This window comes from Caretta caretta, chromosome 4 (genome assembly GCF_965140235.1).
Source record: "Caretta caretta isolate rCarCar2 chromosome 4, rCarCar1.hap1, whole genome shotgun sequence".
NCBI lineage: Eukaryota > Metazoa > Chordata > Testudines > Cheloniidae > Caretta > Caretta caretta.
Genome location: NC_134209.1, coordinates 150,900,353 through 150,918,142, shown reverse-complemented (window position 1 = coordinate 150,918,142; position 17,790 = coordinate 150,900,353). Strand labels below are relative to the sequence as shown.

The window sequence follows — 17,790 nt, the reverse complement described above, 5'->3', positions numbered from 1 at the left end:
GTATCTGCTTTGGAAGAGCCTATAACTGGAGTGTCCACAATCCAGCTGTATTTTCTAGGCATCTGCTCAGTGGCATTGGTGAGCATTTTCCGTTCTGTGGGTAACGGGTTGGGATCTAGGAGGCAGCAGCTGGCTGAAAGGACGAGTGTTTGTGGAGATGATGCAGGGGAGCTCTTAGTTGCTTTTCTTTCCCTCTCATCCTCCCTGGATGCAGGTTACTTTATGACACAGATGCCGGTCACATGAGCTTTGTAGACGAAGTGTTTGAGAATCAAGTCCGGCTTCCTGGAGGCCAGTGGATCCACATGGCTGAGGCCTACACAGATGTGGTAAGAACTCCCCCCCACCCCCGTAGACTGCTGTTGTATTCCTTTAGATGGCAAACCTCCTGATTGTCCTAGGACTGGCCAGCTGGGTGACCTTGGGCAAGCCACTTCCCCACTCTGTGCCTCAGTTTCCCCATCTGCCAAATGAGGATAATGATCCTGGCTTGCTTTGTAGAGTGTTTTGAGATCTATTGGTGAAAAGAGTTAGGTTATTTATTCATAGTGTCAATCAAACCACGCCCGCATTAACCAACTGAAAAGGTAGCCCGTGTCGTAGATTGTGGAATCCCCTACAAATGAGTCAGTTGTCACATTTCAGACTTCAGGAATGTATTTGCACCGAGGGATCAAAAAAAAAAAAGGTTTAGATTCACTGACCATTTCACAGAGGGGTTATCGGGAAATGACTGCAGCTCATCCACGGATCAGCAGATCCCCTTGTGCATTCTCAGGGAATCCATTCTGCACCATCCGGCCAAGTGCTGTCAGTTTGGGGAGGGCTCCCTGTCTCATTGGTCCATATCTAGCACAGCAAGTGAGTCCCTGCGGGGAGTCTCAGCATAACCCGAACAACGGAGCTATTGCAACATTTCCATCCATAGATACTATTTACAAAGCATCAGGATGGAGCCTGGCACTGGGTGCTCTATGCTCCAGAGGGCTCACAGGCTAAAAGGGGAACTGATACAAGGCCGGCTTTGTTGCTAGCCACCTTGGAAGTCTGTGTGGGCTGTGGGTGTGCTATAGGCCGAATATTGCTCAGTAAACGCACCCCATGTCTTCCAGAATGGGGAGAAAGTGCTTCCTAAGGAGGAGATCGAGTGTCCCCCAGGATGGAAATGGGAAGACGTGGAATGGGACACAGATCTCAACCGAGCGGTTGATGAGAGAGGTATGCCAGAACCTTACGTATATTTCAGCTTCCCTCCCCATCCCCCTTTACTCTGCCCACTGTGGCCATTGCCTCTCCAGGGAGGAGCCCTGCACACAGCTTCCCCATCCCAGCCTACCTGTCCCCCGTTGTCCACTACAGCTACAAAAACATTCCCTCCATTTCTACCTGGGTCTACTCTGGTGCCCCACTGCAGTGCTTCCATTCACGTCAGTGGGAGCTGATGGATCCTGGGATGCGTCTGTGCTGAGAGTTCTCTCCCCCGTCAGTCTAGCACGAGGACAGCTCGGCTGAAGTTAGCAGGGATGGAAGCGCTCGTGCCAGCAGGGTGAAAGCGTTTTTACCCCTCTGTTCGTGCTGGACCAGCGATGGGGAAAGGGCCAGCGTAGAAGAGGCCAGCAGATCCCTAGCGCAGCCACAGCCAGGATTCCTCACCAGAAAGATACCGACAGACGGGCGAGAGAGCAACAAAAGTCCCCCAGAGGGACTGCCCCTGCTTTGACAGAGCCAAGCTAAAAGGGGGAACATTGGCTGCTGAGCCTTGGAAAGGTGTGAGTGCCGAGGAGGAAAGGAATGTGTAGGGACACAAGGGGTTACTAGGAGGAGGGCGAGATGCAACTGGGCTGGATCTGAGCCTCCTGATAGTGCGAAGCAGTCAGCTGGGTAGTGTGCTCCCATAGGACGGGGTAGGCACCCATCACATACTTACTTATTGAAGGGACCAGCAGATTACTTAACCTGGCAGCCAAACCAACCAGAGTTGCTGGAGTGGGAGGCAGCACGGGACACCCTACTGGAGTTCAAGACCAGCATGTTAACCTCTCAGCCATCCCAGATGGACGAAGAGGGACTGCAGACCAGCCTGGACAAATGACTAGAAATGCTGGGAACCATCTGGATGACCTAGAAGGATTTGTTCTAAGGTCACACCCAAGAGTTGAATGTCCACAGAGCAGCCCCCTGCATGAATCAGCAGTAGGGCATGCATACCCAGGGTCATCTGGTCCAAAGCATGGAGCCTTGGGCACTTGAGCTAAAGGGGTAACTCTGACATCTGGCAGCAGTAGTAGGCTGCTATTCTCTGTGTGGCCAGCCACTCGGAGCGGGGAAGTGACACACACTTTAAAAGCATGTTGCAGGCAGGTTCTGGAAAGCAAGTTTTGTTATTTAGGAAAACCCAAACTGAAATTGATTTTGAAAGCATCTGCAATGACTTAATGGTTAGATGCAAAGGCAGCTGCCCTATCCCCGCATTCACCCTGGTATCTCCTTTACTCTGAGGCTGGGAGTACGGCATCGCTATCCCGCCAGACCGTAAGCCCAAGGCCTGGGTGCCGGCCGAGAAGATGTACCACACTAGCCGCCAGCGGCGGTGGGTGCGGCTCCGCAGGAGGGACCTTAAGCAGATGGAGGCTGTGAAAAAGGTATGGCGATCCCAGAGGAGAACAATACCTAGGGCCAGATCCCCAAATGGGGTCCATTGGTGTTGCTCTGTTCCCAGCTCTGCCATTGGGCTGCCAGGTGATCTTGGTCAAGTCACTTTGTCTCTGATTCACAGTCGTAAAATGGGGGTGATGCTACTGACCTCCTTTCCAAAGCACTTTGAGATCTGACGGAAAGCCCTGTTTGAGAGCTACATAGTATGACTTCTGGGGTGGCATATGACTCTACCTGCGTAGGGGGAGAAAATTTGTCCCTTCAGTGGTATGCTTTTCTGGGCAGGGACCTTGGCTTCCCCTCGGCCTCAGAAGCACCTGGGACACTGACACAACAGGAATAATTGTGAGGTTATTGCTGTTGTTTTATTAATAAGTCAATGGGGCAGGTCCCCAGCTGGTGTCCGTCAGCCGTAGCTCCATTGGAGTCAACGGGGCAGGTCCCCAGCTGGTGTCCGTCGGCCGTAGCTCCATTGGCGTCAACGGGGCAGGTCCCCTGCTGGTGTCTGTCGGCCGTAGCTCCATTGGCGTCAACGGGGCAGGTCCCCTGCTGGTGTCCGTCGGCCGTAGCTCCATTGGCGTCAACGGGGCAGGTCCCCAGCTGGTGTCCGTCGGCCGTAGCTCCATTGGAGTCAACGGGTCAGGTCCCCAGCTGGTGTCCGTCGGCCGTAGCTCCATTGGAGTCAACGGGGCAGGACCCCAGCTGGTGACCGTCGGCCGTAGCTCCATTGGAGTCAACGGGGCAGGACCCCAGCTGGTGTCCGTCGGCCGTAGCTCCATTGGAGTCAACGGGGCAGGTCCCCAGCTGGTGTCCGTCGGCCGTAGCTCCATTGGAGTCAACGGGGCAGGTCCCCAGCTGGTGTCCGTCGGCCGTAGCTCCATTGGAGTCAACGGGGCAGGACCCCAGCTGGTGTCCGTCGGCCGTAGCTCCATTGGAGTCAACGGGGCAGGACCCCAGCTGGTGTCCGTCGGCCGTAGCTCCATTGGAGTCAACGGGGCAGGACCCCAGCTGGTGTCCGTCGGCCGTAGCTCCATTGGAGTCAACGGGGCAGGACCCCAGCTGGTGTCCGTCGGCCGTAGCTCCATTGGAGTCAACGGGGCAGGACCCCAGCTGGTGTCCGTCGTCCGTAGCTCCATTGGAGTCAACGGGGCAGGTCCCCAGCTGGTGTCCGTCGGCCGTAGCTCCATTGGAGTCAACGGGGCAGGACCCCAGCTGGTGTCCGTCGGCCGTAGCTCCATTGGCGTCAACGGGGCAGGTCCCCTGCTGGTGTCCGTCGGCCGTAGCTCCATTGGAGTCAACGGGGCAGGTCCCCTGCTGGTGTCCGTCGGCCGTAGCTCCATTGGAGTCAACGGGGCAGGTCCCCTGCTGGTGTCCGTCGGCCGTAGCTCCATTGGAGTCAACGGGGCAGGTCCCCTGCTGGTGTCCGTCGGCCGTAGCTCCATTGGAGTCAACGGGGCAGGTCCCCTGCTGGTGTCCGTCGGCCGTAGCTCCATTGGAGTCAACGGGGCAGGTCCCCTGCTGGTGTCCGTCGGCCGTAGCTCCATTGGAGTCAACGGGGCAGGTCCCCTGCTGGTGTCCGTCGGCCGTAGCTCCATTGGAGTCAACGGGGCAGGACCCCAGCTGGTGTCCGTCGGCCGTAGCTCCATTGGCGTCAACGGGGCAGGTCCCCAGCTGGTGTCAGTCGGCCGTAGCTCCATTGGAGTCAATGGGGCAGGTCCCCAGCTGGTGTCAGTCGGCCGTAGCTCCATTGGAGTCAATGGGGCAGGTCCCCAGCTGGTGTCAGTCGGTGTTGCTCAGTTGAAGATGATGGAGCTCCTCCAATTCACTCCAGCTGAGGAGCTGGCCCATTGTCTCCGAGCAGCTGACCAAGATCAGGTATTCCAGGCCCTGGTGAGATGAGTAAGGGTTGTTGTCCCCCACTGCACAGATGGGGCAATTTCAGAAGAGAGGTCCAGGATCAGATTTTCATGAATAGCTGCCATGTCGATGTGCCTCCGTTTTTGGATGAACAGCTTGAGACGCTTTGACTGAGTGCCTGCTGCTTCCCATGACGTCCGCTGGAACGGAATTGTGTTTTAAACAAAATTAAAAACCAGAACGCCCCTCAGCAAGGATTCCTGTAGGCGTTCCTGCTGCGAATGGCACAGGGAGCCTTTCCCCTCAGACTGTAGCTTTAACCCATTGCAGGCTGGGAGTGGCTGAGAGGCGTGGCTCAGGTCCCAGTGGGGAAGGGCAACCTTTGCCAGCAGGCTCAGGAGAGAAGCCAAGGGTTGACTGAGGCTTGGAAGGTGACCTTGTCTCTGACTCCCGAGGCCCGTTGAGTGAGGGCGTGTCGGCAGGGCAGTGGGCATCGCTGATGTGGAGAAGCAGAGGACCCCGTTTCCAGAGCTGGCACTTTTCACCAAGTCCCAATCCTTCTCACACGTGGTTCCCCCTCCTCCCCACCTCACGTGCATGCCCGCCCAAGCTTTCCTGGCTGTGGTGAAATATGCACAGCAGGCTGTTCGGCGAGGGTGAGACCCGCTCCCGTGCAGAGAGGCTAGCACAAGGACTTAAACACCACTGGAGCCCCGAGGGGCGATAACCCATTTAGCCCGTACATTCACGGCCGGAGATCAGACCCTGTGGACGGGGGGATCCAGGCTTTGTGCCGGAAGCTCTGCCCAGGGCTCGGTTTCAGCCTCCCTGCCTAATTTCTGAAATATTCCCAGCATCCCGCTGTCTCGCTGCTCCCCACTAGGTGTCCCCGTTGGCCCAGGAATGCCGTTGAAATGGCTGCAGCCTGGAGGCTTGCGACAGTCAAATGCCCGCAAGATTTTCTCTTTTGCTCTTTCACTAGAAAATGCAGGGAGACCCGACTACCAAACCACTGCACAGCGGTCGATCGGGCCCCCGTGGCTTTCCAGAGGCTGCGATAGGCTAGCGACATGGCACGGCAGCCTCTGAAATCTTACCAGGGCACCTAAGCTCTGCCAGCCAGCACGCCTGCCCCTTTAGTATTATTTGATGAAGAGAACTCGGTGCTGGTGAAAGGTCCCAGTTCTGTCACACACCTCCTGGGGGACCTTGGGCAAGTCACTTAGGCTCTCTACACCCCTTGTTCCCCCTCTGGCAAATTGGGATAGGAATCCTGCCTTTGTCTGGTTAGATTGTAAACTCACTGGGGGCAGGGACTGTCTATAACCATATGTTTGTCCAGCTCCCAGCACAATGGGGCCTGATCTCAGCTGGCTCCTACCACCGTACAAATACGAGTGATAATATCACAACGGATGCTGATGTCTTCTCCTTATCCAGAAGACAGGCAGAACTTCCATCCCTGCCCCAGGCCTTAGCTGTGATCCAAAGAGAGGGGGACTTGTCTCCAGGGTCCAATCGATTCTCCAAGGAGCTCAGACTCGCTGGGCAAGGGACTGACTCATTTTACAGGCCTGTCATGTGGGAAGGACTTTCAGATCCCCAGCCACGTGTGAAACAGTGACCTCGAACTGAGAGCCTCAAGTCTGTCCCGCTTTCCATCTCAGTGTAAATCCAGTGCAGAGGGTCCAGGGGGAAAGTATCGACAGGGTTTACCAGCGAGGAAACCCGTCAGAAGCGCCCTGCTCACTGGTGAATAACCAAAGGTGGGCAGGGGAGGAAACATACTGTTAAGCTCTGAAGTATCAGATGCAGGCAGAGAAACATGGGGGATGAGGGCAGCGAGGAGAGAAACTGACCTGATGCTTTTCTCCTTTACAATGGCAAAGTCTCTAAAGTGCCTCAGCCTACAACTGTAGCAGCTCCCCAGCTTTGAGCTAGTCCAGAGCTTGGAGGGGAGACCTCCAAGGAAAACAGGGTGCTGCGGGTGACCCGGTAGGCGGTGTCCTTCCCCTCGAGTCATCGCTGAGCTCATGCTCTGCATCAGATGAGGTGTAAGGCAAAGCGCTTGGCCGGTCTGTGGTAAGAATCAAGGTGTTAGCTGACTTTAGCAGCCTGGCAACATTAGCATGGGGTCAATTATTGCCGACCTAGCTCCGTTCCCCTGCAGTGTCAAGTGCAGATGATCTTCTTTATCTCTTCCCCACTACGCCTACAAGTGGTGTTAAACACTTACTGGTCGTATTTATTCTTTATAGCGGGGCCAGGTCTAAAGACCTCTGTCCAGGGCTGGGGACCCATTGCGCTAGGCGCTGTACACACATACAATGAAGAGACAGCCCTTGCCATCCAGAGTTTACAGGCCAAGACCCAGCTCCTCAAAGGTATTTAGGCACTTAACTGCCATTTAAATCAATGGGAGTTAGGCTCCTAAATACCTCTGAAGATCTGGGCCTAAGTAAACAGGGGTCTTGTTTCACCCCACAGGTGGCTGCACATCAGTAGTGAGTAAATTATCCCTATTTGGGGTGCAAAGGAGATGGTAGTGAATGAAAGGCTGTACCCTGGATGGCTCTGCAGTGCCGTCAGGTTAATTTGGGGCTCTCAGCATGGTTCTTGATTGATGCCAAAGAACCACCAGCAACTGGACCAGTGGGGTACCCGTTCTAACTACCAGTGATGAATGGGTCTGGGGGGATGGGGCAGCTCAGTGGCAGTATGGGGGAAGCTTGCCCTGTGGCTGCGTGTCCTGGGCCTGCTCTGTGGATACTTGGCACCACTCTCCAGAGGTCAATCCAGCTCTTGGCATCAGCGTTAACCAGAAGGGGGCTGGGGAGCGGATCTGTCCCCCTGCAGATGGTCCTTCCTTGCAGCGCTGTGATTCCCCTGCTCTCTGCCCCCATGCAGCACAAGCAGGAGGAGTTGGAAGGTGAGGGCTGGGAATACGCCTCTCTCTTTGGCTGGAAGTTCCACCTCAACTACCGCAAGACGGACACCTTCCGCCGCCGTCGCTGGAGGCGCCGCATGGAGCCGCTGGAGCGCACTGGAGCGGCCGCTGTCTTTGCCCTGGAGGGCGCTTTGGTAGGTACCAGGGCAGGTTTTATTGCCAAGTCCTGGGGTTTTGGAAGGCGGTGGGTAGAAACGGGCTTGAGCCAGGAAATTCAGATCCAGATCCAAATTATTTGATAGATTGTGAGGCCGGATGGGACCATTAGGGTCATCCGGTCTGACCTCCCGCAAACCACAGGCCAGATAATTTTGCTCAGTGATTCCTAAAGCAAGCCAATAACGCCTGGCTGAGCTAGAGCAGATCTTTCAGAAGAACATCCAGTTTTGATGTGATGACTCCAAGTGATGGAGAACCCTGGCCCTTGGCAGCGGTTCCAGTGGTTAATCACCCACCCTGTTCCTTATTTCCAGTAAGAATATTTCCACTTCTCAGCCACTGGATCTTGGTCTGCCTTTGGCTGCTAGATTAAAGGCAGCTGCAGGGTGTGGGGTTAGCTCTGTCTGTACCAACCCAACTCCAGTTGGCTCAACCAAGGTGCCACTCTCCTTTTGGCTCCTCCTGGTGTCGTGGGAACATGTGCTTCCCGATTCAGGCCTTTGCTGCTGCAACATGCACGATGAACACACAGGTGGGTCAGAGTCATCCTTGTCTCTCTGTGGAGTTACACCAGGCAGGGCTGGATTTAGCCTGGTGAGTCTGGCTGCCAGGCAGAGGGGGACTGCTCAGCGGACTTGCTCAATGCACCTGTACGGGATAGTGAGAAAGGGAGCTGAAGAGGGCTCTCCAGCTGGGATGAAGGCAGTACAGCTCTTATCACCATGGCTTGGGAGAGGCTATCCCAGCAGAGCTGCTGCTTAAGGACTGTAAGGTTCAAGTCCCAGCTGCATGGGCAGTGAATCTGGCCATCGTCCAGGGCAGGAATCCCTCTCAGCTAGTTGAATCTACTGTAGAATCTCGCCAAAGGCAACAAGGAAACCCAGATATTCTCCAGAATCATAAACTGCGCCTCCAACCTGCCTTGGTACTTAGACCTCAGGGTGCATCTCAGCCCTTTATTATTGATACAGGGTTCAGCCAGGATACTTGGATTCAAACCTGAACTTCCCCAGAGTTGGGCAGGGGTGGTGGTGTGGGCCCAGTCTCTAATGCAACACAGGCCCATACAGAAGGAGAAATTCAATAAACCACTGTAATATCAGACCCATCCCCCTAGGCTCAGAGACACATCTCCATCAGAGGAGCCGGCACAGGTGGCCCAGTCCATTTTGAATAGCTGTGAGTCCCACCTCGGAGCTCAGGCTTGCAAACAGCCTTGTTATCTGCTCTCTGGGCCCTTCTATTATTTGTTTAACTAATATGCTGGCTTTCTTTATATCTTGGATTTCATAATCGGTTGGCTTTTTCAATAGCTAAATGGGAAACAACCACTGCAGTACAAAGCCCCTATTATAGGGTTGTTTTTTTCCCCTTTGGATTTTTCTTCTTCATGCTACATTTTGTCCTTCCTTTTGTCTGACAGTTGAACTCGGTGGTAAGTTCTAAACAACTTACTACATGGAATTTAATCATGTCAGGTTTTTTATGTTCACATCGACCCTGCGAGCTCTCCAGGTTTTTCCAGAGAGTAATCTTAACTGTTGCATGCCCTGAAGAGATGCACGCTCTGCATGCAGGCTCAGGAGTTAGGACTCCTGGGTTCTATTCCTAGTGCTGCTGCTCATGCTCTCTGACTTGGGGCCACTCACTTAATCCCTCTGAGTCTTGGTTTCTCCACTTATAGCACTGGTTTTCAAACTTTTTTCCTGGGGACCCAGCTGAAGAAAATTGTTGATGCCCGTGACCCAGTGGAGCAGGGGACGAGGGGTTTGAGGTGTGGGAGGGGCTCAGGGCTGGGGCAGAGGGTTGGGGTGCGAGAGGAGGTCAGGGCTCTGCGCTGGGGATGAGGGGTTTGGGGTGTGGGAGGGGCTCAGGGTTTGGGGGGACTCAGGGCTTGGGCAGGGAGTTGGGGGGCGGGTGGGTCAGGGCTCTGGGCTGGGGATGAGGGGTTTGGGGTGCAGGAAGGGGTTCCAGGTTTGGGGGGGCTCAGGGCTGGGGCAGGGGATTGGGGCTCGGACTTACCTCCGGTGGCTCCCAGTCAGCAGCACAGCCAGGGAGCACTACGGACCACGCTGCGCCCCGGAAGTGGCCAGCAGCAGGTCTGGCTCCTAGGCAGAGGCGCACTAGCGGCTCTGCACAACTCTCGCCCGTAGGCACCCCCCACAATTCCCATTGGCCGGTTGCTGGTCAATGGGAGTGTGGACCTGGTGCTCGGGGTGGGGACAGCGCATGGAGCCCTGTCCCCGCCCTGCCTAGAAGCCGGGCCCACTGCGGGCTGCTTCTGGGGCACAGCGCGGTGTCGGAAAAGGTAGGTACTAGCCTGCCTTCGCTGGGCAGCACCGCCGACGGGACTTTTAACGTCCCGGTCAGCAGTGCGACCCAGTGCCTTACATGCCGTAACCCAGTAGTGGGTCGCGACCCACAGTTTGAAAAACACTGCCGTAGAGGGCAGTGGTGTCACACACGCACAGGGGCAGTAAAGCATGATGGTCTGCCATTAAATTGCTTTGTGACCTTGGTCAGCTCCTTTTCCCTCTCTGTGCCTCAGTGTCCCCTTCAGCGCAATGGGGATACAGATATGGACATTCCTTTGTTGTGTTCAGGAGGGTTTCCTTAGAGATCGACCCAAGCTGCAGAATTTGGATCCAGTTTAGGTTTGGTGGCGGGGGAAGAATGCCCCATTTTTGTGCTCACTTTGAAGACCATAGTAGGGCGGGTTGGGAAACAGGTTCTCTGTCCGGAAAGATTTTGTGATTTCCAAATTTTCCCATCCAGAACTGAGAGTCTCACATGGGGTGGTCTCGATTTGTTAGCTCACCAGTCTTGCTCCATCCCCCACGATTTGGCCACACCCAACTCTGCATTTGTCAAGTCCTTGTGAAGGAGTGACCCCTCCTGGCCAAGTTCTTGGTAGTCTGTCCCCGTTCCGATAACAGGGAAGCAGCAGATTTGTGGCGCCAGGAGGGTATAGCAATTTCCCCTCTCTTGGTATTAACACCTCCTCATCAGTTATTGGGAGTGGACCACATCCATCCTGACTGAATTGGCCTTGTTAACACTGGTTCTCCCTTCTCTTCATGTGTCAGTATATTTATGCCTGCACCTGTAATTTTCACTCCATGCATCTGAAGAAGTGGGGTTTTTACCCACAAAAGCTTATGCCCAAATAAATCTGTTAGTCTTTAAGGTGTCACCAGACTCCTCATTGTTTTTGTGGATACAGACTAACATGGCTACCCCTCTGATACTTTTCTCCTAAATCACGCACTGAGTTAATGGCAGATTGGTGGCTAGAATCCAGTTCTCCTGCCTCCCTAAGGGACCCTCCACATAGGGCCTACACGAGCTGGGAGAATCCCCTTCTTGTAGGCTGTATTCTCCCTGCCTTTACTATTGTGGAAGTGTGCATCACTGCCCTTTTCTGGATAGAATCGGAGCTGCTCAATTTTGTGTCATAGGCTCTATACTGCTTGCAGTTTGATAGAGATTCTCCTTTAGCGTCATTGGCAGGATCCTGAACTTTTGAGGCAGCAGTTCTAGCCCCATTGTTGCACTGAAAAATGTGTGGTACAGCAAAGAGACAGCAGTGATCTCCCTGGATAGCTGTGGATTAAAATTAAAGCAAGAAAACAGAACTAGTTTCAGTGCATTTTATTATTGATGGATTTTACAGCCCCGTCTTTGATGTTCTGGGCAGAGGCGGCTCTACCAATTTTGCTGCCCCAAGCAGTTGCCGCCGAATTGCCGCCGCTGCATCAGCGGTGGAGCTGCAGCCGAATGGCCGCTGCGGGACAGGGACGGCCGCCCCATTCTGAATGCCGCCCCAAGCACCCGCTTGCAAAGCCGGTGCCTGGAGCCGGCCCTGGTTCTGGGTGCTTGCTAAACATCTGGGCAGGGGAAGCCCTTGCCTCGTAGAGCCTCGCAATCCACAGATAGACAGGGAGGCGAAGGAGAGCAACAGTGGGTAGCATGTCTCTAGGTCAGCTCAGTTCACTGTAAGCAGCATGGCAAAAGAGGGTCCTCTGTGTGTGTGTGCGTGTGTGTGTGTGTGTGTGCGCACTGCCATTGTAACTGTGCCATGGAGTGTGTGTGTGTTTGTGTGTGCATGTGTGTGTGTGTGCGTGCGCACTGCCATTGTAACTGTGCCGTGGAGTGTGTGTGTGTGTGTGTGTGCGCACTGCCATTGTAACTGTGCCGTGGAGTGTGTGTGCGTGTGTGTGTGTGTGTGTGCGCACTGCCATTGTAACTGTGCCGTGGAGTGTGTGTGTGTGCGTGTGTGTGTGTGCACTGCCATTGTAACTGTGCCGTGGAGTGTGTGTGTGTGTGTGCGTGTGTGTGTGTGTGTGTACGCACTGCCATTGTAACTGTGCCGTGGAGTGTGTGTGTGTGTGTGTACTGCCATTGTAACTGTGCCTTGGAGTGTGTGTGTGTGTGTGTGTGTGTGTGTACGCACTGCCATTGTAACTGTGCCGTGGAGTGTGTGTGTGTGTGTGTGTGTGTACTGCCATTGTAACTGTGCCTTGGAGTGTGTGTGTGTGTGTGTGTGTACGCACTGCCATTGTAACTGTGCCGTGGAGTGTGTGTGTGTGTGTGTGTGTGTACTGCCATTGTAACTGTGCCTTGGAGTGTGTGTGTGTGTGTGTGTGTACGCACTGCCATTGTAACTGTGCCGTGGAGTGTGTGTGTGTGTGTGTGTGTGTACTGCCATTGTAACTGTGCCTTGGAGTGTGTGTGTGTGTGTGTGTGTACGCACTGCCATTGTAACTGTGCCGTGGTGTGCGTGTGTGTGTGTATGCACTGCCATTGTAACTGTGCCGTGGAGTGTGTGTGTGCGTGTGTGTGTGTGTGTGTGCACTGCCATTGTAACTGTGCCGTGGAGTGTGTGTGTGTGTGTGTGTGCACTGCCATTGTAACTGTGCTGTGGAGTGTGTGTGTGTGTGCGTGTGTGTGTGTGTGTGCACTGCCATTGTAACTGTGCCGTGGAGTGTGTGTGTGTGCGTGTGTGTGTGTGCACTGCCATTGTAACTGTGCCGTGGAGTGTGTGTGTGTGTGTGTGCGCACTGCCATTGTAACTGTGCTGTGGAGTGTGTGTGTGCGTGTGTGTGTGTGTGCGCACTGCCATTGTAACTGTGCCTTGGAGTGTGTGTGTGCGTGTGTGCGTGTGTGTGCACTGCCATTGTAACTGTGCCTTGGAGTGTGTGTGTGCGTGTGTGTGTGTGTGCACGCACTGCCATTGTAACTGTGCCGTGGAGTGTGTGTGCGTGTGTGTGTGTGTGTGCACTGCCATTGTAACTGTGCCGTGGGGAGTGTGTGTGTGCGTGCCCCAATATAACTGTGCTGCAGTGTGTCTGTGTGTGCGTGTGCTGCCGCGGTGCTGTGCGTTGGGGTGTATGTGTGTGTGTGTCTGTGCTGCCGTTGTAATTGTGTGTTGGATGTGTTTGTGCATGCGCGCCAATGTAACTGAGTCTTCAGTCCTACGTGTGCTGCGGTTGAAGTGTGTGTGTGCACTGCCATTATGACTGGGCGTGTGTATATGTGTGCACTGCCATTGTAACTGTGCCGTGGAGTGTGTGTGTGTGTGTGTGTGTACTGCCATTGTAACTGTGCCATGGAGTGTGTGTGTGCGTGTGTGTGTGTGTACGCACTGCCATTGTAACGGTGTGGGGGGGGATGTGCGAAGCCATGGTAATTGTGCGTTTGGGGTGCGTGTGGGCGCAGCTGTTGTGACTGCATGGGGGGGGTGTGCCAATGTCAGTGTGCAGTTGGAGCGTGAGTATGCTCACCATTGTCACTGAGTTTGCGGGCAGGGGGTTCACATGGTGTTGTAACTGCACCTTGCTGCTCCCCAATCAACCTTCTGCTGTTTCCCCTTTCCCCAGCGGGCGGCAGGGCTTAAACATCTAGCTGCGTTTCTTTCCGTCTCATTTCAACCCCCAGCAGCCCTCCCTGCCTGAGTGCTGAAGTTTTATGAGGGCTTTACCAGCCGCACGAAGGTCCTGGTTTCAGATTCATTAGCCTGTAAATAAAATGGGTCTGCCTAAATGCCGGCTACTGTGCTGGGGGTGTGGGCATCAACAGAGAGGGCTGCTCTGGGGTGACGGTACTGTGTCGTAGACGCAACCCCCCTGCCCCGCCACCGCTGCTCAGCTTGGGTCAAGCAGGCCCAGCTGGAGGCACGTAAGGTCTGAGTCTCAAAGCCGGTGCGCGCCCTCAGCTCCCCCTGACTGCGGCTGGGATGGTGGGTGGTGGGAAAGTCTTCAAATCAGGCCTCAAAGTTGGGCTTCCGGAGACCAAGGTGCCCAAAGTTAGAACAGGGACCCATGCCCCGTGATTCCTGCATCAAGCACCTACCTTCTGGCTGAGCTACAGCACATCTCTTAGAAAGACATCCAGTCTTGACTTGGGCTCCAAGTGATGGACAAACATCACGTCTCTATGTAAGCCATTCCAGGGTTGCCTCCTAGACTCCGTCATGATCTAGAGGCAATCTCATTCCTCCAGAGTTCCTGTTTGCAGCGGGGAAGCACCAGCTCCTTGTGCGGCTGGGTTGTGTGTATTTGGCTGGGACCCCCTTGAGAAGAGTGGGCACGGTCACACTGTCGGATCTGAACTATTCTGCGAATGCTGTGAAGAGCCCAGCAGGTGAATTATACCCCAGCTATGGGTCTGGCTCAGAGACAGGCCTAATAGCTCAAAGCAAACTCTCAAAGTCTTTGGGCTCAGCTCTCTGAATTCCCATCTGCAGTAGGTCATTCTGGTTTGCCTTTATGCCCTCATAGTTTGGGGTTAGTGGCCACATTTTCTGTGGTTACTTGGGTTTTTTTGCAGATTGCTTTATAAATGATCTTGCCATACTTTATGGTTTTGCAGATTCATGCCTTTTCCAGCACTCCTCACTAACTGGGTCTCATTCCTGCATGACTTATGTGTTTTCCAGGATGCTCTGTGCCACAATAATACCTTATATTTATATAGTGTCTTCCATCCAGAAAGCTCAGAGCCCCTGGGTGCTTTAGGGTTCATTCCCCTGCCTCTCAAATGCAGCTATCTCTGGGGAGGAATACGGATGATGTCATGCCAGGAGGCATCAGTGTCATCACCATGAAGTGGTGTTGTAGTATTTGCCTCCTACATCAAAAAGCCAAATGTAGACAGCCCTACTCCAGGAGGATCAACTGGACCAAAATCAACCAGACAGAATTCCTACTGTAGCTTTTCTGTGCCAAACTGAGGAAACAAGTCTGCATATGTTTGAAGGGGAAAGACCGCGAGTAGAAAGAGGGATTTAGCATAATACAGCAGAGAATAAATAAGAGTAATGGGGTAAATTTAAAGGAAGAAAAGGAAAGCTTAGGTGGAATATTAGGAAGACTCTGAAGGCGGCGAGATGTTGTAGGCTTTGGAACAGTCTCCCCAAGAGAAATTTTGGAAGCTTCATTTTTTAAACCACCCTGGACAGAACATTAGTAAATGCACCGTGGAAAGCATCCACAATGCGCAGGGCTGGATGACCTTGTAGATCTTTTCCAGCTCTGATTTCTGTGGTTTCTTCACCTGGTCAGAGGGGTCCCTGTTGTAAAACGAAAGGCAAAAATATAACAGGAGGAGGAAGCCAGAACGGGGAACTGAACTTGGCTCCTCTACAGGGCACTGCCAAGTGTTAGGATGGTCCAAAGCCCATTGGAGCCAATAGGCTATAGCTGCTGGGCCAGCAGTGGAGATGCATCTGCTAACTTTGGGTTTACCCTGGCTGCCTGCCAGTGATGGAGCTGGGAAGGCACTTGACTATAGTGCCTCTCGAAGGCCCTTCTGCCTGTTCCATCAAATTCCCGCTACCTGCTGGGTTCTTTACGCCATGCTTCTGTGCCCTGCTGTGGTTGTGGTGTAGCTTCCCCGAGATGGTCAAATTATGGAGCGTCATGTTGTTGCAGGGAAACTGAAGCCCAGTGAGCACTGAAGTGCAAAGGGGAACGAAACAAGCCAGCACCCGGCACGGATTTACTGAACTATTTACAAGGGTTGTTTTCCAACAGGAAGATCATACCAAACATGACCAGAAGGAATTTGTCTTTGATACAAGAATGTGTGTATGCTACTTTGGGGTTTCTGGGCCACAGTCTTCACTGCTCTAGCTGATTTGTGCGTCACTTTGGCCCGTTACCACCACGTCTGCCTTGGTGAACTGTATAATCATCTGCATCATCATTGAAACCACATTAAACACCAGGGCTGGGACCGCAAAGGGGACTAAGAGAGATTGGTTCCCAATTGGTGTTGGAATTCGATCGGAGCTGGCAGCTGTCTCCCTTAGGCTCCTGTGGGAAATTCCAACACAATGGTGGGTGCTGAATTCCTCAGCCTCATGGCACCACACTGGCCATGCTCAGCATGTTGGAGGATCAGGAGCAACCTGGTCCTTGGTCCTGGAGATGTTCACCTCCAGGTCACTGGTTTTAATCCCTGCCTGCTTTGTGGTGACCCAAAGCCACAAGTAGCTACCAGGTGACCTCACTCCATTTCCTAGCAGCTTCTGCCTCCAAAACCCCTCAGCTGCAGCTGGTAATAACTGGCTGACTTTGCCAAAAGCACATGCTTTGAATGGGCCTCCGAGACGCACGAGCTGCCTTCCCATGGCAGGGCATATGGTAGAGCCATGCTGGCCGGGACAGTGAGGAAAACGCACCAGCAAGAGGTCTCCAGGGCTGAGAATCCTGCTTTCAGAAAGGCCATTAATTGTACTGTGTGCAAAAGAGCTCAGGGAACAACTGTGAACAAGCTGCCTTCCCTACATGTTTGCCAGCGAATGCATGTTTCAAGGCTGCTTTGACAAACCAGCCATGCCGTTTCCTGCTGTTTCATGGCAGTTCCATCTCTGGGAGAAAAGGAAAAAAAGAATTCCCCTTCGATCCAGACACTAATGGTGTGAACAGGCAATGGCGCGGTTAGTGGACCAGGTTCTTAGCACGGAGCCAGGCAGGATGTGTCAAGGGAGCAACCCCTGTGTGTGATGGTAGAGGGTCAATCAGCCGGGCTGGTTAGCTCCTTCCTACTTCTCCAGTCTGCTTCTAGAGATCTGTGTCCATAGGTTACCCGGCCAACTGGAAATTATGCTGAGTTCTCAGTTCATATAGAGCCTGGGAGTTAATGGGATCTGTGCATTTGAGCTCACTGGGAACGGGACTGGCCCTGTACATGGCTCTCAGCTGTGGGCAGTGATCCTAATCCTGATATTCCGATCAGACAAGTTCGCCACTGAAGTCAGGAGGCAGTGAGCAAAGGCGGGAAGGGGGGCCCAGCTGGTTTCATCCTTGGGAGTTTCTAGCTTATTCTTTCAGTGGGTGGGGCAGGTTTGGGGAGTGTGTGTGGTCCCCATAGCCTGCCAAACCCATGAGTTCCAGGCAGATCTCAGGGTGGAAGAGGGGGCATCAGCAGGAGGAAAGTGGCATCTGCATAACAGAAATTGGCAGTGATTGATAGAAACCAAAAGAGACCAGTCTCAGGATTTTAATGCTACTGTGCTTCTCCCCACACAGCCCCCTGGGCCTGCACTGTCTGCTTGGGGTGCGGCTCGCTTGTTGGTGAAACCACGTTAGTACACTAGACAGACGGATGATGGGCACAGGAGGCATGCGCAGTAAGACAGAGCCCACACCGCTCTGCTCTCTCCAGGTCACTGTGCAGCTTGTGTTTTGCCTCCTGCTCCAGCCTTGGTGCCCGGTTAATTTACTCTGCAGAACGACCCCGCGGTGAAAGGCAAGAAGCTGCCACGCAGGGCACGGAATAGCGCCCAGGGCCTTTGCCCCAGGTAGCCTAATCCAGACCCACACTGGGTGACTGCCTGCAGGAAGTGCCTCTGCTTGTAGACGGCAGCTGCTCTGCCTTCGGGATGAAAGCAGCTCCATGGCTGACCTGGCAGCGGTGCCCTGGCCACTGCTGGCCACCGGGCCATGGCTCGAGAGCCTGAGGCCTGTGAAAGGCCAGGCAGCCGTTGCTGAGCCTGGGAGTAGCCACGGCAACTCCATCTCCCTCCGCCTCCTGCTGAGGAGGGAAACATGCCTCATTACGCTAGAAGGTAGGGAGAGCCAGATTGTATCCTCACTAATGTGCTTTCCTTGGATCCTCTCTCTCTCTGTGTAACACACACACACGTTTCTATGCACAGCCTCCGATTT

General features: G+C 53.9%; 1 protein-coding gene across 7 annotated transcripts in view; it reads left to right on the top strand.

Annotated features, from left to right (window-relative positions):
- The window catches only part of DYSF (dysferlin), a 304,292-nt gene that overhangs the window by 154,763 nt on the left and 131,739 nt on the right, over positions 1 to 17,790 (top strand). For all 7 annotated transcript variants that reach the window (XM_075128161.1, XM_075128162.1, XM_075128163.1 and 4 more), the window contains 4 exons: positions 215 to 329; positions 1,113 to 1,218; positions 2,500 to 2,642; positions 7,420 to 7,593. In XM_075128161.1, coding sequence (XP_074984262.1) covers positions 215 to 329; positions 1,113 to 1,218; positions 2,500 to 2,642; positions 7,420 to 7,593 — 538 coding nt within the window. The remainder of the gene's footprint in view (positions 1 to 214; positions 330 to 1,112; positions 1,219 to 2,499; positions 2,643 to 7,419; positions 7,594 to 17,790) is intronic.